This window comes from Verticillium nonalfalfae (assembly GCF_003724135.2).
Source record: "Verticillium nonalfalfae strain VnAa140/NRRL 66861 chromosome Unknown scaffold_84, whole genome shotgun sequence".
Lineage (NCBI taxonomy): Eukaryota > Fungi > Ascomycota > Sordariomycetes > Glomerellales > Plectosphaerellaceae > Verticillium > Verticillium nonalfalfae.
In genome coordinates, this window is record NW_021167309.1 from 32,923 (window position 1) to 55,255 (window position 22,333).

The 22,333-nt window shown below is 58.7% G+C and overlaps 8 protein-coding genes and 1 non-coding gene across 9 annotated transcripts; 7 read left to right on the forward strand and 2 right to left on the reverse strand.

Moving 5' to 3' along the window:
- Nucleotides 1-554: 554 nt before the first annotated feature.
- VPS53 (Vacuolar protein sorting-associated protein 53) lies at nt 555-6,148 on the forward strand (the record flags this gene model as incomplete). Its single annotated transcript, XM_028643004.1, has 7 exons — nt 555-743; nt 802-1,033; nt 1,088-1,656; nt 1,723-1,753; nt 3,245-3,451; nt 3,520-5,312; nt 5,399-6,148. The coding sequence occupies 7 exons, from the start codon at nt 555-557 to the stop codon at nt 6,146-6,148; spliced, it is 3,771 nt and encodes a 1,256-aa protein (XP_028493304.1).
- Nucleotides 6,149-7,029: 881 nt separating this feature from the next.
- On the forward strand, nt 7,030-8,318 carry TRR1 (thioredoxin-disulfide reductase; the record flags this gene model as incomplete). The annotated part of the gene is made up of 4 exons (XM_028643005.1): nt 7,030-7,048; nt 7,207-7,269; nt 7,335-8,153; nt 8,227-8,318. The coding sequence occupies 4 exons, from the start codon at nt 7,030-7,032 to the stop codon at nt 8,316-8,318; spliced, it is 993 nt and encodes a 330-aa protein (XP_028493305.1).
- A 1,346-nt stretch (nt 8,319-9,664) lies between these two features.
- On the forward strand, nt 9,665-10,136 carry D7B24_008925 (uncharacterized protein; the record flags this gene model as incomplete). The annotated part of the gene is made up of 2 exons (XM_028643006.1): nt 9,665-9,835; nt 9,975-10,136. 2 exons carry the CDS (start codon nt 9,665-9,667, stop codon nt 10,134-10,136), a joined length of 333 nt encoding a protein of 110 aa, XP_028493306.1.
- Nucleotides 10,137-10,632: 496 nt separating this feature from the next.
- On the reverse strand, nt 10,633-10,704 carry D7B24_008926. The gene has a single exon. It is a non-coding gene; the product is annotated as a tRNA-Asp (tRNA).
- Nucleotides 10,705-11,712: 1,008 nt separating this feature from the next.
- Nucleotides 11,713-11,979, forward strand: D7B24_008927 (uncharacterized protein; the record flags this gene model as incomplete). The annotated part of the gene is made up of 1 exon (XM_028643007.1): nt 11,713-11,979. The coding sequence occupies one exon, from the start codon at nt 11,713-11,715 to the stop codon at nt 11,977-11,979; it is 267 nt and encodes an 88-aa protein (XP_028493307.1).
- Nucleotides 11,980-12,294: 315 nt separating this feature from the next.
- D7B24_008928 (uncharacterized protein) lies at nt 12,295-14,463 on the reverse strand (the record flags this gene model as incomplete). The annotated part of the gene is made up of 2 exons (XM_028643008.1): nt 12,295-14,201; nt 14,265-14,463. 2 exons carry the CDS (start codon nt 14,461-14,463, stop codon nt 12,295-12,297), a joined length of 2,106 nt encoding a protein of 701 aa, XP_028493308.1.
- Nucleotides 14,464-14,943: 480 nt separating this feature from the next.
- Nucleotides 14,944-15,987, forward strand: D7B24_008929 (uncharacterized protein; the record flags this gene model as incomplete). Its single annotated transcript, XM_028643009.1, has 2 exons — nt 14,944-15,104; nt 15,159-15,987. 2 exons carry the CDS (start codon nt 14,944-14,946, stop codon nt 15,985-15,987), a joined length of 990 nt encoding a protein of 329 aa, XP_028493309.1.
- Nucleotides 15,988-16,568: 581 nt separating this feature from the next.
- On the forward strand, nt 16,569-17,801 carry D7B24_008930 (uncharacterized protein; the record flags this gene model as incomplete). Its single annotated transcript, XM_028643010.1, has 2 exons — nt 16,569-17,010; nt 17,083-17,801. 2 exons carry the CDS (start codon nt 16,569-16,571, stop codon nt 17,799-17,801), a joined length of 1,161 nt encoding a protein of 386 aa, XP_028493310.1.
- Nucleotides 17,802-18,619: 818 nt separating this feature from the next.
- On the forward strand, nt 18,620-19,843 carry D7B24_008931 (uncharacterized protein; the record flags this gene model as incomplete). The annotated part of the gene is made up of 1 exon (XM_028643011.1): nt 18,620-19,843. The coding sequence occupies one exon, from the start codon at nt 18,620-18,622 to the stop codon at nt 19,841-19,843; it is 1,224 nt and encodes a 407-aa protein (XP_028493311.1).
- Nucleotides 19,844-22,333: the final 2,490 nt, after the last annotated feature.

Sequence of the window (22,333 nt, forward strand, 5' to 3'; positions counted from 1 at the left end):
AGGATGGGCCAGCTAATCAAACCAGTAGGCGATTGACTTGACATGATATCCCACGCTTCCTACCTACACTCACCTGCCCGTCTCCAACTGTTTCTGCTGCCTGTACTGTACCGCATCTTTTTAGCAAGTTTCATTCATCCGTCCCCTGCAAGTGTCTTCCCTCCCCCCCCTTTCCCCTCGACCATCGCACGCACACACCCCAGCCCAAATTATGTCATGCATCGTGGCATCGCGGTACCGGGGCCCTCACCTGTAAATTTGATGCGTGTTGTCTCCACCATCGAGACATGGCCACAAGTTGCCCATATTCACTCACCGTCGCAGCTCGCCCTGTATATATAGGTCCTGGGCTGCTAAAGCCTGCCCATGAGGTGCGCTTGCTGCCCGACTGGGTACTGTGACCTGTACAACAACATGCTCTTCACCCAACCGCCTTCTCTTTCCACCTGTCCCTCGTGTCAGCGTTCTTCACTTTCAAGTCCATATTCGCTGTCGCGCGCGTCGATACTGTCTTGCTCCCCTTCTCTGTTTCACATGATCGATTCAACTCCAGAATGAGCTCGTCTTCATCCTCGCGTAAACAGCGCAGAGGCAAGAGCATTTCGAAGCTCGCTTACACGAACGCCGTTTATTTCCCCAACGAGAGAATATACCAGGGCGACACACCAGGAGCGCTCAACTATGGATACACCAATCATGTGTACTACGCTTTCGCAAATGTCTCTCCGGATGGTGGTGTTTTCGTGAGTCGGCTGGCTCACTCCAGTTGGAACAACTCTTTACTGATTTGAACCCTCCCAGTTGAGCGATGAGTGGGCGGATGCGGGGGCGCCGGTCGATGGCGTCCAAGGGGGCCTTGGGTCTCTCATGCATCTCAAACAACAGTACCCGCATCTCCAGGTTGTTCTGTCCATTGGCGGCGGCAGTTCCTCGGCCATCTTTCCTGTCGTGGCCGCGAGCACTATCTGCAGAGATAATTTTGCGCGCTCAGCAAAAGGGTTAGTTGATGCGTCTGGCCTCGACGGCATTGACAGTAAGTCAGCAGACCAAAACGACCAGCTAGGCAACGATGTTGACATTTGCTCAGTTGTGTGGGAGTATCCCTCAGACTCCCAGCAGGGCCACGACTTTCTGGCTCTGCTGGCGACGATACGTCTTCATCTGCCAGAGGACCAATACTTACTCACCGCTGCCCTGCCGGCGAGCAGAATGGTGCTTCAGTATATTCCCCTCCAGGCTTCGGCCGAGTATCTCGATTTCGTCAATCTCATGGCATACGACTTCTTCGGCACGTGGACGCCAAAGAGCGGACATCACTCCCAGTTGTACGCCCCTCAGAAGGACCAAGAATCTGGCGCTACGGGCGTGCAGTACCTGATCGCCAAGGGCGTGAATCCGGGGAAGATTCTCCTCGGCATCCCGCTCTACGGGCGAAGTTTCCTGGGCGCAGCTGGGCCGGGCCACAAGTTCAGAGGGGGCGGTGGTGACAATGGCACATTCGAGTACAAGCAATTGCCACGAAGCGGTACCAAGGAGACGATTGATAAAAAGTCCATCTCGGCGCAGTGCATCGGCGCTGACGGAGGATTCGTGAGCTATGATAACCCCGAGACTGTCAAGGCCAAGGCTCAGTTCTGCAAGCAAAAGGGGCTAGGGGTGAGCAGACGAACATGGCCAGACGTGGCGCTGACTGTGGTGCTTTAAGCTAACTTATGCCTGTAGGGCCTCTTCTATTGGAACGGACCGGCAGACGGTAAAGGGTCGCGCAGTCTTGTCGCGGCTGGCTTCCAAGCACTGCACTCTTCATGAGACCTCTGAGCGGCCCAACCTCGGGTTGATCCCATAGATCCGCCCCGACGGCCCTTTCTGGGGGGCGGGAAAGCAGGATATTTGGGCTGTCGTGTAGACGAGCCAGGTTTGTGCCATTGAGATTCAGACGCAATGAACGGCACTGCGTTGAACTGCTGGGACGGATTTTCAAAAAGGAGGCTGGCGATGGGAATCTATAGACGGACGGTGGCAAGGCGTTTTTTTTTTGGAGCGGGGATACCAGGCGGTTCATTAACAAGCAAATCACAGCCACTTGGCTGCTGCACATTGTTGTTTTGCTTTTGCGACAAACATCGGATCCGAGGGAGAAGCGCATTGGGGCCACGGAAAGGGTACACATATATCTACCCTGTTTGGCAACAACATTCCAGCAAAGTTATAGAAGGGAAGAAAGAGTCAAATCGAACGGCCTGGATTCAGGGGCCATGTCAGAATGGTGGTACAAACCTGCGGTTGCCGGTGGATGAGAACACTGTGAAAGTGCAAGGCCACAACTGCTCCATCGCAATGATGATATGCAATTGCATGAGGCCGTGATACTTGGCATGGTATAGCCCAGCTGCTGGAGATGCCACCCACAGTGGAGCTCGAGCTGTACCATGTAAGACGCGGCGGATAAATCCGCAATAGGCATCTCTGATTGAGTCTTCGGAAGGTGGCTCCCGAAAGACCTGGCCAAACGACAAGGCAAATAGACGGGGGCCAGGTCTCGCACGGTTCGACGGTCAAATCTTTTTTTTTTTTTGCCCTGCTCGGGCCACTCGGCCGTTCTCGAGGCGGCGCCCTGCATCGTGTGGCGAACAGGGCGTTCCATGGTCAGTCAGTCAGCCAGCCTGCAGACCTGCAAGGCAGGGCGCACGAAATGCAGGCCTGCATGAGGTAGGCACCTTAACCTGCCTTGCCTTAGGCACGGCATTGGCATAGCCTTCTCCCTTCAGGGCCAGGTACGTGCCTCGTTGGAGGCTTGCTCTCCGGCCGGCGGCGCACTGGATGCCGACTGTGGCAGTTAGTTTTCGCTGGGGTCGTACGGCAGGTGATGGGGGCGTTGTTGCGTTCCTGCATCTGAGATGAGACATGTGATGCGTGGATGGAGCGTAACACGGTCTTGGATCGCGTGGTAGCGGGCTCTTGGTGTGGGTGGAGGGCGCCTTGTGTGTAGTAGGTCTAGATAGGTAAGGTACCTAGGTGGTGGGCAAGGTAGGTACCTAGGAAGGTAGGGACTGTATCAATGTAATCACAGGCAGGTCACTGATTGGGTTCCGCGCCCAGGTCCCACACATGGCTGGCCGCCATCCGTTCCAGGCGGCAGTCAGTGTGACAAGAGTGCCTTTTAGCTGGCTGGAGCTGGAGCTCGAGCAGGCAGCACGTGCTGATAGCCGATAACAAGAGGCTACGTACTGATAGACCAAGCCAGCGTCTACTCGTCGGCCGGCAGAGCTTCAGTGCATTGGCAGCCCCGAGAAGCAACGAACGAGACAGCAACAGGGCCCTCTTGCCATTTACACGTGTAGCAGCAGCATCAGCAGCATCAGCAGCAGAAGCAGCGCATTCGGCTTCGGAGTTCCAGACATTGCGAACATGAATGGCGTAGCGCTCGATGATCCCACGTCGCTGGATGCTGGTCAGTGCCATCGTGCCCTTGCGGGCTGCCTCCTGGGACTTCCCCCTCCCCGGCTGACGAGCTCGCAGTTGACTACGACCCAATCGATCACTTGAATCTCCTCTTCTCCCACCCCTCGACCGTCACATCGATCAGCCGCGTTTCCCAAACCCTCCACGAACACAAGAATGACGTCTCCACCGACATTGCCGAGCTCGAGCTCGCCCAGGCCTACGGGCCCGATTCGAGCCTCGAGCGTATGCAGTCCGCCCAGGCCGAGCTCGCCCAGCTGTTCCGCAAGATCGAGACGGTGCGGTCGCGAGCCATCGAGACGGAGCAGAACATCACATCGATGACGGCCGACATCAAGCGCCTCGACGGCACGAAGCGCAACCTCACGCTCAGCATGACGGCCCTCAAGCGGCTGCAGATGCTGACGACGGCCTACGAGCAGCTGCAGGGCCACGCGCGGACGCGGCAGTACCGCGAGTGCGCGAGCCTCTTGCAGGCCGTGCTGCAGCTCATGAAGCACTTCAACAGCTACCGCAGCATCGAGCAGATTGCGACGCTGAGCCGCGGCGTGTCGGAGCTGCAGCGGACGTTGCTGGAGCAGGTGTGCGAGGACTTTGAGCTGGCGTTCGCCAAGGACGAGGTGTCGGCGCGGCGGGGCACGCTCGTCGAGGCCTGCCACGTCATGGATGCCCTCGGCGACGCCGCGCGGTCGAGGCTCATGACGTGGTACGTGAACACGGAACTGCGCGAGTACCGACAGGTGTTCCGGGGCAACGACGAGGCGGGCAGCCTCGACAACATCGGCCGGCGCTATGCGTGGTTCAAACGCATGCTCAAGACGCACGACGACGAGCACGCCGCCATCTTCCCCCCGCACTGGCGCGCCAACGAGATGCTGGCCGCGGCCTTTTGCGACGGCACGCGGGAGGACTTCAAGGGCATCCTGGAGAGGAGCATGCGCCGGACCGAGGGCCCCAAGCTCGACGTCAACCTGCTGCTGAGCTGCCTGCAGGAGACGCTCGACTTTGAGCACGGGCTCGAGAGGCGCTTCGCCGACGGGCCCAGGGCCAGCATCGACACGCTGAGCTCGGCCGACGACCGGGCGTCCAACTTTCACGGCTCCATCTCGGCGGCCTTTGAGCCGTACCTGAGCTTGTGGGTCGAGAGCCAGGACAGGCAGCTCGCCGCCATGATTCCCAAGTACCGCAGCCAGCCGCTGCTCCCCGAGGACGAGGAGTTCACGCCGCAGGCCGTCATCCCCTCGGCCATTGAGCTCTTCCACTTTTACAAACTCACGCTGTCACAGTGCGCCAAGCTGTCTACGAGCGACCGCCTCCTCGACCTCGCCAAGACGCTCGCCAAGTACCTCGACGAGTACGCCCAGCAGGTGCTGCTCCATTTTCTCTCGAGGGGAGGCGCGCAGGGGCCGCCGCTGCAGGACATAGTCATGGTCATGAACACGGCGGATTTTTGGTCAACAAACGCGAATCAGCTCGAGGAGAACATCAGGAAGCGCATCGACCCCGAGTTGAGGGACAGAGTCGACCTCTCGTCGCAGGCCGATGCTTTTCTGGGCGTCGCCAGCGCCGCCGTCCTCGCCCTCGTGCGCAGCGTCGAGCACGAGTGCGCGGGCGCGTGGCGCGAGATGCGCAACACGAACTGGGGCGCCATGGAGAGCGTCGGGGATCAGAGCTCCTACGTCGGCGAGCTTCTCCGGGCCGTCAACGGCAGGGCCGAGGCGATTTTGGAGCTCGTCGTCAAGCAGCAGTACGCGAGGGCGTTCTGCGACAACTTGGTGGACCACATGGCGTCGGCGTACATTGCCAACATTGTGCAGTGCAAGCCGGTGACCGAGGTGGCTGCCGAACAGGTACGTCTGATCATTTTTCTCTGCTGTCGGCGTGTGCTTTCTCCCCCCCCCCCCTACTCCAATGCCAAGAGCTGACTCGCGGGCAGATGCTCCTCGACAAGTACGTCATGACCAAGGCGTTTGAAGGGCTGCTGTCGTTCCACAGCAAGGCGGGCGAGGCGCAGGCGCCGCCGGCGAGCTTCGTCAAGCGGGTGGCGCACACGATGAACCGCATCGACCCGCTGCTCAAGACGCTCCAGGTGCGGCCGTCGCCGCCCGAGGGCCTCGTGCAGGCGTACCTCATCCACATTGCCGACCGGTCGGACGTCAACTTCAAGAAGATTCTCGACCTCAAGGCGGTGCGCAAGCAGGACCAGGCGCACCTCCTCGAGCTGTTTGGCATCCACCGCGACAGCAAGGCGCACGACGGCAAGCTCGCGCAGAACAGCCCGCTGCTGACGCCGCTGCTGGCGAGCCAGAGCATGAGCGGCGGTGGCGGCGGCGGCGGCGGTCACGGCAGTATTGGCGGTGCCGGGGCGGTTGCCGGGGTCGCCGGGGCGTCGATCAACACGGCGAGCTCGGCGCTGTCGGCGGCGGGCAGCAGCGCCACGGCGATGGCCGGGTTGCAGGGCAAGTTTGACGCGACGAGCCTCGGCGAGAAGCTCCTCAGCGCGGCGCGGGACCTGGGCCAGGGCGGCGTCGTCGGCGAGAAGGGCGGCGGGGGGTCTGGCGTCGCCGCGGCGGAGAAGGCGATGAACGAGAACCTCAAGAACTTTGGCAAGTTCTTCCGGCGAGACCTGGGCGGGTTCGGCGCGCGGTTTGGGAAGAGGGATGGCGCTGACGAGGGGCAGCGGTAGTCAGCATGCAGAGAGGAAAAGACAGCATCAGGCGTCAGGGTAGCATTTGGTAGCAGCCGCCCCTTCTTGGGGCATCTTCTTGGGGCTTCGGCGTTGGACAACTGCCGCTTGTGCATCGTTATTGCCATGTTGGGAGGTTACCACTCATCATCCATACTCGGGATCCGTGCTTCTTCTAGAGCTTCGCCCCTGACCAGCGTCCACGTCAGGGGATGGGGCTTGAATGTGCAACCGAGGCTCGGCCGAGTCAACGACGAAATGGAGAGATGAGGAGAGATGAGCAAAGATGAGTAAGCGGGTGCATTATTCAGCCCCCACCTCGAATCTGGAATTCGAGGGACCTATGGCGATGCACGACAGGCGGCAGGCGCAGGCGATGGATCACGGTCGATAGGCGCAGAAGAGTAGAGAGGGACATGCCGAGCGCCCGATCGCGGGGCAATTCTCAAGGTGCCTACCCTACCGCCTTGGGGGGGCCTACCGCCTTGGGAGGGCCTACCGCCTTGGGAGGGCCTACCGCCTTGGGAGGGGGGGAAAAAACCCCCTCCCATCCGTCAGTCGGTTTATTTTCAGGGAGTATAATTACACCTTGGCTTCCCAGAGACCGCGATCCCTCGATCCCTCGCGCCCGCCCCCGTGTCTGCCACAGCATTTCTCGCGCGCTCGAGCTTTTTTCGTCCCTCCTCTCTTTTTCCTCCCACCACCCTTCGATCCCCATCCACGCGATCTCGTAGCGGCGTGGACGACGAACGCGCACCGCGAAGCTGTTTTCATCCGCCTTTCGACGGACCCTGCGAGCCAGCGCGGGCGGACTTTCCTTCGCGGCCACCGCCACGACCCTGCAGAAGAACACCGCCAAGCCGAGCCTTGCCGCCAGAACCATGCATAGCAAGATTGTCAGTATGTGGTTGTCTGCTCCGTCCCAGTCTCTGTCGCTCGTGCTCCGCCCCTCTCTCTCTCTCTGTGTCTGTGCTGTCTCTCTGCTAGACCATGAAGACGACAGGGAGGAGGAGGGGCTGTACAGGTTCACGACATCTTGTACTGACAGAAACGAAAAGTCATCGGCTCAGGCCCTGCGGCCCACACGGCCGCCGTCTATCTCGCGCGTGCCGACATGAAGCGTGAGTGCCTTCGTGCTCGCTCTCCCTGCACCAGTGGCCACGTACTGACTGGATCATCCCTGCAGCCGTGCTCTACGAAGGCTTCCTCGCCAACGGCATCGCCGCCGGCGGCCAGCTCACGACGACGACCGATGTCGAGAACTTCCCCGGCTTCCCCGACGGCATCATGGGCCAGGAGCTCATGGACAAGATGCGCGCCCAGTCGGTGCGCTTCGGCACCGAGATCGTCTCCGAGACGGTCGCCACGCTCGACCTCTCGCAGCGGCCCTTCCGCTACGCCCTCGAGTGGTCGCCCGACACGACGCACACGGCCGACGCCATCATCCTGGCGACCGGCGCCTCGGCCCGCCGCCTCGGCATCCCCGGCGAGGACAAGTACTGGCAGAACGGCATCTCGGCCTGCGCCGTCTGCGACGGCGCCGTGCCCATCTACCGCAACAAGCCCCTCGTCGTCGTCGGCGGCGGCGACTCGGCCGCCGAGGAGGCCCTCTTCCTGACCAAGTACGGCAGCCACGTCACCGTCCTCGTGCGCCGCGACGTCCTGCGCGCCAGCGCCATCATGGCCAAGCGCCTGCTCGGCCACCCCAAGGTCACCGTCCGCTTCCACAGCGGCGCCAAGGAGGTCAAGGGCGACGACAAGGGCCTCATGTCCCACCTCGTCGTCCACGACACCCGCACCGGCGCCGAGGAGACGGTCGAGGCCAACGGCCTCTTCTACGCCATCGGCCACGTCCCCGCCACGAGCCTCGTCAAGGGCCAGCTCGACACGGACGACGAGGGCTACGTCATCACCCAGCCCGGCACCCCGCTCACCAACATTGAGGGCGTCTTTGCCGCTGGCGACGTCCAGGACAAGCGCTACAGGCAGGCCATCACCAGCGCCGGTACGCTTTTTTCTCCCTTCTTCTTCTTCTTCTTCTCCTGTGACATGTCCAGACGCATGCTGACACGCCACAGGGTCCGGATGCCAGGCCGCGCTCGATGCCGAAAAGTACATCTCCGAGATGGAGGACCCCAACCTCAAGGACGTCGTCAACCACGCCCGGTGACTGGATTCGCATCTTTGACGAGTTTGGCGTATAGAGCTGCTAGAGCGGCACATGATAGACAAGACCAAGATGAGGCTGCAAAAGAATTTCGAGAACGTATTGCTCAATGACGCTGCGATGTGCCCCCATGAGCTGGCTTGCGCTGGAGCGAACCATGGCTCGCCCTGCCAAGACGGCATCGGTTCTTTCCTACCCGTGGATAGGCTGTTTCTTCGTGCTGTGGTGGTGCCCTCTCTTTTGTGCGAGAGATGTTGTGAACTGACTGCATCTCAACCTGGGAGACGGCAGCGGTTGGTAGTAACGTAGCAGCTCGACGGGGTTTCCAGTCGTGCTCTCGATGTCACGGCTCGCTTCATTTCCGTTGTTTCCTCAACGGCACACACAGCGCATCTCGATCCCATGCCACGCGAACAGATGTCCGGAGGAAGGAAAAAAGCTAGGACATGTGAGGATAGTAGCCGCAGCCCACCCACCCTTAGCCCCTGAACCTGCGGAAATAGCATGCTTGTACACTCCATACTGCATCCCCGGCACATACGACTGCACGAATGAGAAAACCCGTACTTCTCTGTCCTCCCAGCCATAATTAACAAGACCAGATGAAGAGCTGATTGGCTGCCCACTCGAATACCCGGTGTTGCATATCTCGGTTCTGCATTACCTCCTGGCTACTGCTTCTGGGGTGAGGGCTGACCACTGGTTGTGGCGAAAGCCCATTGTGAAGATGAGCCGTGGAGTCGCCCTCACATGCACAGATCTTCCTGAATCTGCATTTGTGCCAGTAATGGTCAGACGGCAACTTTACCTTGTTGGGGCTTGTCAGCTGTGGAAGAGTGTTGGCTCTGGTGTCGGACCTGGGAGGTATCGGTACGAAACGTCAGCAAGCTCTTAGCGAGTCTCCCGTGGTCCTTCTGGCAGCTCTTGACATGGATTCCATCCTTGGCAAGGGGCAGGGTGCTTGTACCCCTACTTGACTGCGAGCAAAGGCAGATCCGAGACATGCTCTGCCTGCCTGTGTCGAGGTCGAGGTGCCTTCGCGCGGTCATTCGGCAGCCTTCTTTCGGCATCCACGAGAGGCATCCGGCTTGACAGCATCTGCACCCATCTGATCGACAGACTCGCCCGTGGTGTAACGTCATCTCGTCGAACGAGTCCCTGGCTGCAACCTGTCGAGGCCTTGCTAGCCGAGTCCACAAACCTGGAATGACCTCGACGATCCGATGACCACAGCCCACCGTGCAGCCGGCGGGACACCCGCAGCTACAGTCCAATTCACCCCAATGAAAGTCCACATCACTACTCCAACATGGGCGTGCTTCCGACGCTACATCGTACAGTACGTTGCCATGCCTCTGGTTCGTGGCAAGGAAGACAGGCGACCAAGGTTCGGGCCTACCGACGGCCCTGATGACGACTTGTCCCCGGTCATCACGAGCGTCACGATGCTGGCGAGCTTCGCGCTGAACGGTGCCTCTGCCTTGCCTATCACGTTGCGTGCCGTAGGGAGAAGCTCTCGCGTAAGTGGTTTCCCGGCTCTGACGAAGATGGCAACTGTGGCACAAAACTTGCCACGGCATGTCCTCCTTGACCGCCACACAAAATGGGGCCGAGAGATGCATGGTCTCGCAGAGTTGATGGCTTGATTCGGACGAACAGGGCATTGTAGACGTCTGGGCTGCCGTCCTGAAGCCCAACATTCAGCCGTACCAGCAGCAAAGCATACCAGACAGGAGATCATCCCGTGTCTCTGGCTACAGTTCTTCAGGTGCTGCGAGGAGCAATAGCTCTAGCGTGCTGAAGGCCTACTTTGAAAGATGAGGCCTCATGGCGGTGATTCCTTTTACGGTGGCGACCGTATACGAACCAGACTCCATGAACACGAAGATCATGTACTCAACGATGGACGTTTCTGACGTTGCCTAGCAAGGATGACTGCAAGGACGGGCCGTCTCCTGTGAAACCCTGGCCACGTGTGGTGATCGAAACCTTGGTAAGCTGGCGAATAAAGACATTGTGGCGAGGAAGCGGCAGGGAAGCACAATTAAGCTTTTGAGCAAGCGATGATCTCAACATGTTTGAAGGCTGGAGATCGTACGTATCATTTCGTTGCTACTGGGGTTGCAGGTCAACACATTTGCTCCATGCCCGCTGGTACACATGTTTGTCCGTTTTTGATATGGCAAGCCTGTGTTCGCCGCTCAGATTCAAAAACCAAGCTCATAAAATTGCAAACAAATAAAGGGTGCAAAAAAGCGCGACAGTAAGAAAAGAATGGCCTCTAAAACATCTCGTTACCCGCGAGAGCAAAAGAAAACTTCCGATCGGGGAATTGAACCCCGGTCCCCGGCGTGACAAGCCGATATCCTAACCACTAGACTAATCGGAATTCGATATCAAGCTGCCCGCTACCAATGCCTATAGCCACTGCAATTGCTGACTGCTCTCGCATCCCATCATCCCGCTGGAAACTTTGCAAATACTCAATACGATCTGCTGCATAAACCTGAAAATCTCACCATGCTGATTACTCTTCCACGCCTCGACGATCTCGATGAGGCGCCACTGACCATCTCGTGCAGGCCATGTGAGAGCTGTGGCACGGAGAACCAGGTTCACAGCCACAGCCCCAACGCATCGTCACATCCATCGATCCAGAGCATCCAAGACGAACCAAGCTGCCCGCCTCCCTTCGGTGCAACTGCCTATTTGCCCTTGGCTCGCTTCCATCCGCCATCCCAGGGTTCATCATCGCAGCCCTCCATCCCGTTCCCGTTGCGCGGTTCTCCAGGGAGAGGACCCTTGCGCCGCCATTTTTCGCCCCCAGGTTGCATCATCGCACGCAACTGCCCCCCCCCCGGCTCCCTCACGGTGTCACGCAGTCGAGAAGGGGCCTCGAACACCAGGAGCATCACATGCAGGCCATCGCGCGCAACCCCTGCCCAGCTGGGCCACCGGAGAGGGGAGCGGGGGGCCCGGTCCTTGGTGAGGAGTTGTTCTTGTTATTCTCTCATCGCTGTGATGTCAAGCCCCCAGGGTAGGTGTGGCTGTGATAGGCGCGATCGCAGGATGATCAGCCACACCCACTCTTTCGCAGCTCTCGAGACCCTGAAGTGGGCCTGACGTCACGCCTTGTCCAGGGGGGTGGGGATGATGTTGAGGGTGATGGGTGTTGTGTCGTTGCTTGGCCTTGCGTTTGAAATTCGTCAGATGAGAGAGAGAGAGATGCCTGTTGCCTGAGAGCCAGAGGATTATAAGAACGTCGCCTCAAGCCGCTCTACATTGCTCTTTCCTTTCGAGAACTCATCATCAACAAGCCATCCATCAATCAAACATACACACACACTACACAACGCACCCTTCAACCCAACCACTACCAACCACCAAACCCATCACAATGTCTTCTGGCAACAACAACGGCGTCACTGGCGGAGCCCAGTTCCTCACCTCCGCGCTCGGCAACACTGTCGGCGGTCTGTCCCGCACCGTCGGTAACGTCACCGGCGCTGCGACCCGCGGTCTCGGCGACACCATCACCGGCGCTACTGGCGAGGCCGGCCGCCCCGTCGGTGACGGCCTCGGCAACGTTGGCACCGGCGTTGAGAACGCCGCCAACTCGCTCGGCAAGGGCACTGAGGATGCCGGCCAGTGGAAGCGCTCTTGAGCGTGCCAACGCGAAACGCACGCGCACACACACACGGGGTGTGTAGGAATGAATGGAATGACCACGGGAGGAATACCACCGGGACTGTTTTACTAGGAGCGACTTGATACTTGATCACTACGACTATAATAAAGACCATAGCCACCCAAATTGTCCTATCCTCTTTTTTACGTGACACTGCCTACTGACATGGGACTCAATCGGCTTCTGCTGCACGGCATGCTTTCACTGTGGTGTCATGGCTCTTTTTATGCCAGTCATATCCATCCTACATTGAGAGGTACACCTAAATCTTACACTGCGCATCGTACAAGTCTACTTCTTCCGCAACTGCAGGTGATATGTCGTCAGCTGCTCGTCGCTAATTTTCCCCGGTCCACCAGCAAATTCGTCGACGCCCTTGTTGTTCTTGGGAAACGCAATCACATCTCTGACCGAGCTCGAACCACTGAGCACCGCCGCGAACCGGTCAAAGCCCAGCGCGAAGCCCGCGTGCGGTGGGCAGCCCGCCCGCAGCGCCTTCAGCAGGTGCGAGAACTCGGCCATTTTGGGCTTCGTCATCTGCAGAATGTCGCGGAAGATGAACTCCTGCATGGCGGCGACGTGGATACGCCTGCTGCCGCCGCCGAGCTCGACGCCGTTGAGGACGAGGTCGTAGTGGTCGGCCTTGGCCCTCAGCGGGTCTGTGAAGAGGAGATCGAGGTCCCCGGCCGTGAGAGGCGCCGTGAACGGGTGGTGGGTGGCAGAGAAGCCCGAGGAGCCGCCCTGGCCGACGTCGACCTCCTCGTTGGGCGTGAACATGGGGAAATCGGTCACCCAGAGGAACTGGAAGCTGTCGTCGCGCTCGAGGAGCTGAGCCTCGATGGCGGCGTGGTACAGGGCGATGCGGACCTCGCCGAGCTTGGTCGAGCCGCCCTGGTGAGGGCGGTCCTGACGCGCCTGGAAGACGACGACGTCACCATTCTCAAGTGTTGACAGCCCAGACTCGGGCGAGGCAGCATCTTGCAGAGTCTTGAGACCGTCGGGACCCAGGGCAGAGAAGCCCTCGAGGGGCTTGCTTGTGTCGTACATCAGGGCTTGGGGCGCGCCATCCGGGTTCTGCGAGTGGCTCTTGTGAAGGTTCTGCAGAAAGTTTTGCATAAACTCATGGACCTCCTTTCGGTCCGCATCCTCATGTGGCCGGAACACCCAAGCATCAACGATGGGTTTCTCGAGATCAGTGATCATGCTGACGAAGCCGGGGCTCAGATGGCCGTCGACCCGTTCGATGCGGTTCGGGATGTGGAGGTCGGGCTTGTCCGAACCGTATAAGTCCATGCATTCCTGGTACTTCATCCTCCGGAACGGTGTTGCAATGGCTGGGTAATCCTTGTAGGACACAGGCTCTCCGCCAGATGGCTCATCCGAACTTTGCGCACTCTTTCTGTGAGGGATAAAGGATGTGTCGTCGTCCTTGCGGTTGTACTCCTCGCGCATGGCGTCCCACGTCGTCTGCATAAACGCTTCAACATCAGCTTGAATCGTTTCGCCAGTCGCAAACGATTTCTCCAGATCCATCTGCGTAAACTCGGGCTGCCTGTCGGCCCTGTGGTCCTCATCGCGGTAGCAGCGCGCAAACTGATAGTAGCCACCCAGCCCCGCGGCCATGAGCACCTGCTTGTACTGCTGAGGGCTCTGGGGCAACGCGTAGGCATGGCCCGCCCTGCGCGTGGGGACGAGAAACTCGCGCGCGCCCTCGGAGGTGGACTTGAAGAGCGTCGGTGTCTCCACATCCATGTAGCCCAGCTTGCTCATGGTCTGTCCTAGGGATGCCTTCAGAAAGGCACGGAAGCGCAGCGATTCCTTCAACTTGGCGTGGAAGCGCAGCTGCAGGTGGCGAGCCTCGGCCGGGAAGACGGCGTCGGATGAGACAATAATGTCCTTTGGGAAAGGGTTCAGGTGGCCGATCGACTCGATTTCCATGTCGAACTTGGTCGGTGATGATGCGTCGGTCATGTTGCCGGTCACCGTCACGGCGCTGTAGGGCTGGATTTTGCGGAGGGCGTCGGCCTTTTCGACTCCTTTGGCGCAGATCTGGCCCTGGAACTCGCCGTTGTTGAGCTCAATGTTGGCAAATGCCAGCTCCTTGGACACCTTTCGAATCTTGCCAATGAAGCCATGGATCGTGACTGCCGTCTCTCCAGGCTTCCATCGTTCTCGTGGGGACATTTTTGGGAAGAAGACTGGACAGGACAGTGGTCAGTAGCTGCCAGACGTGTCGCGTAGCGGCTGGGGGAGGCACTCACGGAGATCCCTGAATTGACTCGCCAGTTGTTCCTTGTCGGCCGGCTTTGGCTGTTTCGAAGAGTAGAGGCGATTTGATTGCGATGGCGTCGTGGGCATGGAGGACCATGGCTGCAGGCGGGAGAGCTGTCGAGCTCTCAGCGTCGTCCCAGACCCGCGCGACGCCAGCGTTCGGCAGCTGCAGCAACATTGGCGCAGCATCAGAGCCTGGATGATCTGTCCAAGCCGGACAGTGGCACAATGGTACAGGCGATGAATTCTGAGCCGAGTTCGGCGAAAGTTTGGTCGCCTCGAGGTGGTATAGATGTCAGTCGTAGAATGTCGAACTTTGTTACATGGTGTTTTCGAGCTCACGATGGAAAAGTGATTCGAGCTAGTGGGAGCTCCAGCGTGGTTCGACGCCAAGCGGACAGGGGCAGGGGTGCGTGGGAGCTCGGCTGTCCCGTCATCAGCGTGCAGTGGCTTAGGTGCTGCCCTGCCTTGCCTGCCCCTCCTCTCGCCTTGAAGCTTGAATGCGGGGCAGCGCCCTCCTCCTCCAGCAGTTGGACCCTCCTTCTCGACGTCAGGTCGACATCAGCGGTTGACTCGCCTGGCTAGAGTGGAAGACTCTGGAACTGCTTTCTGCTTTTTTTGTGCTATCAGGACCTGAATCGGGAGCAAAGCACATCGACAACGCCCACCATGTCCTCTCGAGAAGTCCGGAAACCCGGCAAGGCGGGCTCATGGTACCTGGCTGACGCGAAGCGACTGGCTGAACAGCTCGAAGGCTTCCTGGACGATGTGCCGAGCCAAATCAACTCATCCGACGTCCCGATCCCTGGCGCCCGCGTAATTATTGCCCCGTGAGCACGAACAAGCCCGCTGTCGGCCCCCTTTGTCCACTGACGCCTGCGCAGGCATGCAGGATACAGCTACTCGGGCCCGACGGCAGCCTGGGCGTACAAGAGTCTCGACCTCAGCCAGACGAAGCGCGTCTTCCTCCTCGGCCCATCCCACACCTTTTACCTCAAGGGCTGCGCCGTCACGACCTTCAAGCACTACGGCACGCCGTTCGGCAACATCAGGGTCGACGAGGAGGTCGTCAGCACGCTCCGGACCGAGCTGTCCATCCCCGACATGCCGCTCTCCAACGACAACAAGGAGCACTCGCTCGAGATGCATCTGCCCTACCTGTGGACCATGTTCGCCAAGGCTTTCGACTCGCCCGACGAGTTCCCGACGCTGGTGCCCATCCTCGTCGGCGACGGCACCAAGACGGCAGAGCGCGCGGTGGGCGCCTGGCTGCTGCCGTACCTGCGGGACCCGGCGAACGCCTTTGTCGTGAGCTCGGACTTTTGCCACTGGGGCGACAACTTCAGCTACACGCCGTACAGCCCAGACGCCCGGGTCGACGACACCTTACAACACATTTCGTCGCGGTCGCGCGTGCCTGCGGGCCGGCCGATTCACGAGACGATCAAGGAGCTCGATGACCAGGCGATCGCGGCCATCAAGACGGGTGAGTATGCTCAATTTTACGACAACTTGTCCTTGACCAAAAACACGGTTTGCGGACGGCATCCGATCGGCGTCATGATGGCGGCACTCGAGCTGCTGGCCGAGGAGGAGGGACGTGGTGGGGAGGACAAGGGGAGGTTCCAGTTTGTTCGGTACGAGAGGAGTAATTTGGTGGAGGATGCGGACGACATGAGTGTGAGTTATGTGTCGGCGTATGCGGTGGTATAGCGGGTTTTTCTCAACGTAGTTGGTAGGTGGAACGGCGTTGCCATGAACAAGCTCTCAAATACACTCTCAGCCGGAGATATAATCTAGCCAGTCGCATGGTCGTGATGAGCAGCGTCGTGATGAGGATAGATGGTTGGCAACACGGCATCGCTTCACTTACTTGGAGGCAGGGGTCGACCCCTGTCGTACAGCGAATGCGGCGGGTCTCGGGCGGCGCGCAGAGGGCACGTCACGCACACGGCAAAGCCAATGCAGACTACTGGAATTCGTCGGTCATCGGCATCTCCATGTCCTAAAATATTCTGGACGCTCCTCGCCGTCTCTTCCGATCCGAGCTTCCTCCATTTTTTCCCCCACCTTCACCACGCACCCGAGTCGCACTCGAAAACCCTTCTGTCTCCTTCCGTTCTTGACCTTTCACCATCGCCTCTAGACATGCCCAACAGTTAGAACACGACCCAACCCTATCTCCGCCACCTCAGACAGCCCGTCGAATTCTCAATTGGACCTCACCTCGCAAGAACCCTCCTCCATCAGGAGCTCCAAACGCAACCCACGAGCCGACAACCCCTTCGCCCACCATGCGCTCATCATCCATTCTCGTCCCGCTTCTCGCGCCCTTTGCGGCTGCCTTTGCCGACCCTACACCAGCACCTGCGGCGGCGCCCAGCTCGCCGGCCGCAAACATTGTCCCTCGTGCCAAACCTCTGGCGCCCGACGCGCCGTGGGTCTCGGTCAACAAGAAGGGCACTCCCACGACCATCACACCCGTTCTCACCACCGTCTCGGGCACTCCGACCTATGAGTCTGGCGCGCCCAACGCCCTGACCGGCACCGTCTTCACATTCACAAACCGCCGCGATGCCTTGGTCAGCGTCAGCACGGGCGATCCGCCCATCGCCACGGCCAAAGCCAAGAACGGAAAGGGTGCTTTCGTTCCGTGTCACAACATCGACATGGAGCACGCGCCTTTCTGCGCCCCAGAGAAGGATGGCGAGCTCTTTGTCGGCAAGACCTACTACGGTATGTGCCCTTTCTCCCCTCCGCTCCCCCTACCATCACCTTCATCCATGGGCCCCTTGCTAACAGCACCAGTCACCTGGGATGCCACGGCGCCCGTCCTCAAGAGCAACACGAGCGAAAAGGTCTGGATCCACCTCGTCGGCTACTACGTCAACAGCACGACGGGCGAGATCGACGAGACTGAGGACCCCATCTTCAACCCCAACAAGAAGCACGTCAAGCCCGCCAAGCACGGCTTCTACCCCTGGCACGTCGGCGGCAACACCATCCCCCGCGGCGAGCAGAACGCCACGATCCAGCTGCGCATCCAGCGCCACATTGACGACGAGTACGTCGGCCCCGACGTCGTCGGCCAGACCGTCTTCGTGCGCCGCCAGGACAGGCCCCCGCACCGCGACTCCCGGCCCCCGGGCGACAAGGAGCTGTACATTGCGCTGCCCATCGTCGGTGCGGGCCTCCTCTTCATCCTCGGCGGTCTGTTCTGGTACAACAGGCAGAGCCGCCGCGTCGGCCTCGGCAACGTGTCGAGTCGCTCCGGGTTCGAGAAGCGCAAGTCGCGGGCCGCCAAGCTGCTGGCCAAGATGCACGGCGGCAGCGCCAAGGCGTCTGGGTCCGGCGGTCGCGGCAGGAACAGGGGAGAGAATGCCTTTGACGGCGAGAACATGGAGCTCATGGGTGGCCACGACCGGGACTCGAGCCCCGACTCGGATGGCGGCTGGGACGCGAAGCGCTTCGCGGGAGGATCGGGGACGCGCTTCATGGATGATAGGAAGCAGAGGAAGAGGGCGTGAACTGCAGGCGCGGCTTGAATGCAAAAGTCATCTTTTCCGCCTCATCTTTCTCGTGTCAAGTGCAACACCTGTGTCTTGAGCGTGTCAGGGTGTGCAGCGATGGCATCTGCCCTGGGGATGCGCTTACGGGGAGAATCAGGTTCACGAATTTTCGGGCATAGCAAGGCTGGCTGGTCTAACAGGTCAGCGGCACATCGGCTGACAGAGCTGCCGGCCGTCATGCGCGGGCGACAGGAGAAGGGCGAGATTCGCTGCTTTGTAGCCCTCGTTTTGTGGAAACATCCTGCCACATCAAGAGCTGGCAAGCACCTCTTGACAAATGTCCCACGAATGCCTCGTGGTTCCTGCCACGGGCTGTGCATGGGCAGGCTTTCGGAGTTACGTCCAGCCGGTCGAGCGAGTGACGATCAACCCCAATGGCCCAAGGTTTCCCAAGGTTTCCCACACAGCTGACATGCTTTCCGTCGCCCATCCGCATCGCAACTTCTGTGGATCGAATTCATTTCGCAAAAGTTTCCAGTCTTGCCCATGTCCCGTGACTTAGAAGCACGATGCCCGAACAAAGTTCTCCAGGCGCGGAAACGCGAGGCAGGAGATGTCTCTTGCGGAGAAAGGTCATCTTCCTGCCGGCATACCTATATAAGATGCTCCCCCGGCCATCGACATGGAGGACCTCCGTACGGAGCATTCCCAATTACTTATGAGCTTCGTCTACAGTTATCTCATCACCAACGTCGTCACCAGCGCATTCTACTTGAGCATCGACTCAGACCCATACCGCTACCTCAGTCACAAGCCCTCAGCAGCTCTCGATCAGCATGAATAATCCATTCCTGCCGGGTCAGATGCCTCAAGGCGGTCCAAACCAGCAGCAGCCTCCTGCGATCACTAACCTTCAAGGCTACCTCCAGTCCCAGCAACAGTCCCAGCAATATACCACTCAAATGGGGCCGATCCAGGGGCCACTCATCAGCACTCAGCCGATTCCCAACAACAACCTGTTTCCCCTGCCTCCTCGACCTCCATTAGATTCAAGCATCTCTTCACATCGCGTACTCGTCGTTCTGGCTTTCCCCACGCCGTCCGCTGGCGCGACGATCCGTGGGTCTGGCCCCTTGAGTCTCCAGTACCCTGGCTACTTTCACTGGATCAACTTGCCACAGCAGCCCGGAGCAGTCTTGCACAGCCATGCTGCTTGGTCAAGTTGCCCAAAGGTCATCATTCTCATGGCCGAAGATGATTTCCAAAATTTCAGGTATTTCTGCATGGGACTCGCAAACTCTGAGCCAGTTCCCTGGAGTCTCGAGCCGCAAATCATCAAGCATCTGCGTGTTCATGGACATAGCGAAGGCGATCTGGTCGATCGTTTCTCGCAGCTTTGCTTTTTCGGCATGGACAAAGAGTTGACCGCGGCAGAATATCTTTGGTGGCCGGGAGAGCTGGCGGGGGCCACGAGCCAGGGCTTTCGCTGGACCATGATGCCAGCCAACAACCAAAGAAACGGGACCGGCCAGGACTACAGCGCCTGTAGAGAGTTCAGGTTGAACAAGGATCAGATACTTACCTGCAGGCGGAACATAAGGGAAGGTCAAGGATCCCACGCCGTGCAGCACTACGATAAATCTTGGGGAGCTGGCATGAACCAGGATGAGTCCCCTTCGCCCATGGATTTATTCCTCACGTCCATGGATGACGTCCCCTTGCCTGCACAGTATGAACCTCATAGCAATGCTTCGACTCCGATGACTTTGGTCAACGACTTCAGCACCGGTTCTACCGTGTCACCGGCAGGTGAGGAGTACGTTGCAGAATCTCAAGGCTACTTCACGTCAGACGAGCAGCTTTTGCAAGCCCCCATGCATAGCGAACCCTATCCGAATAGCGGGCTCCAGATGGGCTCGATGTGGGACCAACTCTTGATGCCGCTCACGGACAATCCACAAGAATCGCAGTATACTATCGATCCCCGATTGCTGCAGATATGCGACGAACCAGCTTCGAATGACGAGGATATTTTTTCGTTTCCTGGCGCTGCTTTGTAGGCAGGCAGCGCTCGATAGGGGGCATCTTCTGTCACAATTTGGCAAATATACACGCCAGTCACGGCCTGGCAGGTAGATGATGTATCTGATCGGGTCAGTGGTCATCCGGTGGGATTTGCTGCGCGAGCATGAGTACGCTTGGTCTTATGGGGTATAGCGGTTTATGAAAATTCTGGGCAGTATCGGGCCTGAGGGCACTTGAATTGTAATCGGTAAAAGGAGCAAAAGGGCATAGACTTACAGGAGTCGGCATGCCCACCAGAGAGCGCGGGTATGTTTGACACCAGGAGGTGGCGTTCGGGCTCTGATTATTGTTGCTATTGAACAGCAGCATACAGTGTAGCAGTAAGGGATATCAACCAAGTACTGGGTCACCTGTCGTATCGTGCTTGGCAAGGTTGCGATGTCGTCCTCTGTGTTGTCCCCTGTGTCGTCCCTTGACCTTGACATTGGCTGCGTTTCAACCGTATATGAGGTGTCACCAGATCAACATAACCACGTCTGACTTGATGATCTAGGCTTCTTTCCCTACCAAATGATATTCAACGTCTGTCCTCGGGCCAAGGATACTGATGAAAGGCCCACGCCGAGTAACTAGATCGCATGCCTTCCCCGACAGCAGCTACAGACTCGGAAGACGTCGCTGATTGGTATTTGGGTGACACGAGAGCTATACGAGCATGAGTGCCTGGCCTCAGTCTTGGCGAGGCTGGTTTCGCAACCTCACAGCCCACGCGCCCTGCCTCTGGCTTACCCGGCCTTCTGTTCGGGAAGGGCATTGCCTTGGGACACTCCCGGGGCACTTCAGCGCCCTCGGTATTTATGTTGGGATGCCGACGTTATATACGGGCTACGTTATGTCGCTCGGTAAGATGGCCTCGTCGGGCAGATCGAGACCACGACATGCTGTGATTTCGTCGAGACGCCGTTCCGTTCGCCCTCTCCCGTCGAATGCCTATCGAAGGAGTGACCTGGTCTGGTTTCCTACGTGGAAAGTGTATGCTCAAGCCCGTGGATTGACACGAGTTTCACGGGCTACTCTATATCGATCGTTCTCTCGGCTGGCGGTTGCCGTATGATCATGTCGAGACAAGCCATATCCCGAAGAACCGCTGCTTTATAGCTTCAATATCTGAAGGCATTAAAATTGAATCCTCCTTTTGTGCTCCGATGTAGACTAGTCCGTTAGATCAAAGTAGCGAACTCGTTGATTATTCTTCGCTCAGATTGAAATCTCATCTTTGAAGGCCACTGGTTGCACATCAACACGAACACACGCCACCTTTAGATTGACAGACGTGAGTCGTGAACTCTTTGCATACATGCATACAGGATCAGTCACAAGTCATACCACTCCAATTCAACTTTGTACTTTCAAGAGACGCTCACCACCTACTCATCGGCTGGCGGTCCATGTCACAATGGAGGTCTTCAATACGGCAGCAGCAGCAGTAACATGTTCACGAGCCTTGCTGTAAGACAACCGACATGGCCAAAGCCTCACTCCATCTACCCAGCACGCCAATGTCTAATGACCTGGCCGCGCAGGTTAGACCTAGTGCCTCATGTGAACCGCCATAGCCTGCAACCCGCCCAACGACCGACCGCAGACATGAACCAACCACTTACCCATCATACGCAGCCGTCGTCGTAAACAGTCGGTCAACAAAGCGAGGGCACGACAACAAACAACAAGACGTTCAAAGTCATGCGTCGTCGTCGTCGTCGCTACACCTCCTTCCCGCAGGACCTGAACCCCTCCCCTCGCCCCCGCGTCAGACCGCAGACCGCAGAAAGGGGCCCCAGATCTCACGGGAGCAATCTGATAGGCCAGGCGATCTCAGAGGTGCAACATCGAAAACAACGAGAGAGGACATGGCCAGTCGTTCTGCAGCAGTCTGACATGGCTGGGACACACACCCGTTCGGCGGGAGTGGCCCTTCCCATCCCGTCTGCACCCACAGCTGCTCGCTTTTCTCACATGCTTCCCGCGGGGCCGCAGACACTCATTCACAGGAACCGTCCATTTCAATACCCCCCCCCCCCGATATGCGTGCCAGGCGCTGTCCAGACCGGGTTCTATCCCTCTCATCGCAAACTTGGCACATTCACTAGCACAGGAACAAGGGGCAGAGAGAGCTTGGAGGGTGGGAAAAGAAGGCCGAGCTAAGATGAGGATTGGAAGAAAGTGAAAAGAAAAAAATGGGATTCGTCGATGCAACCGATCGCCATGGGCAAAATGGAACATGGCGAAATGCGCATTGCAAATAGTTCCCTCAGGGACAGCAGCGGAAACCTGGTCGGCCAGCAAATGGGCAAATGTCTCGAAGAATGCGACGGCCGGGCGCTAGGTGCCCGGTGGTGGTAGGTAGAAACCGGTTTTTGTGCTGCACTTGCTCTCCGCGCGCGCGCCCTTTCAGTTTCCCCCCTCCTGCTGGTATGCGGATTAAGTGGTCCATGGGCGAATGGAAGGACGAAGGAGGATCTTGT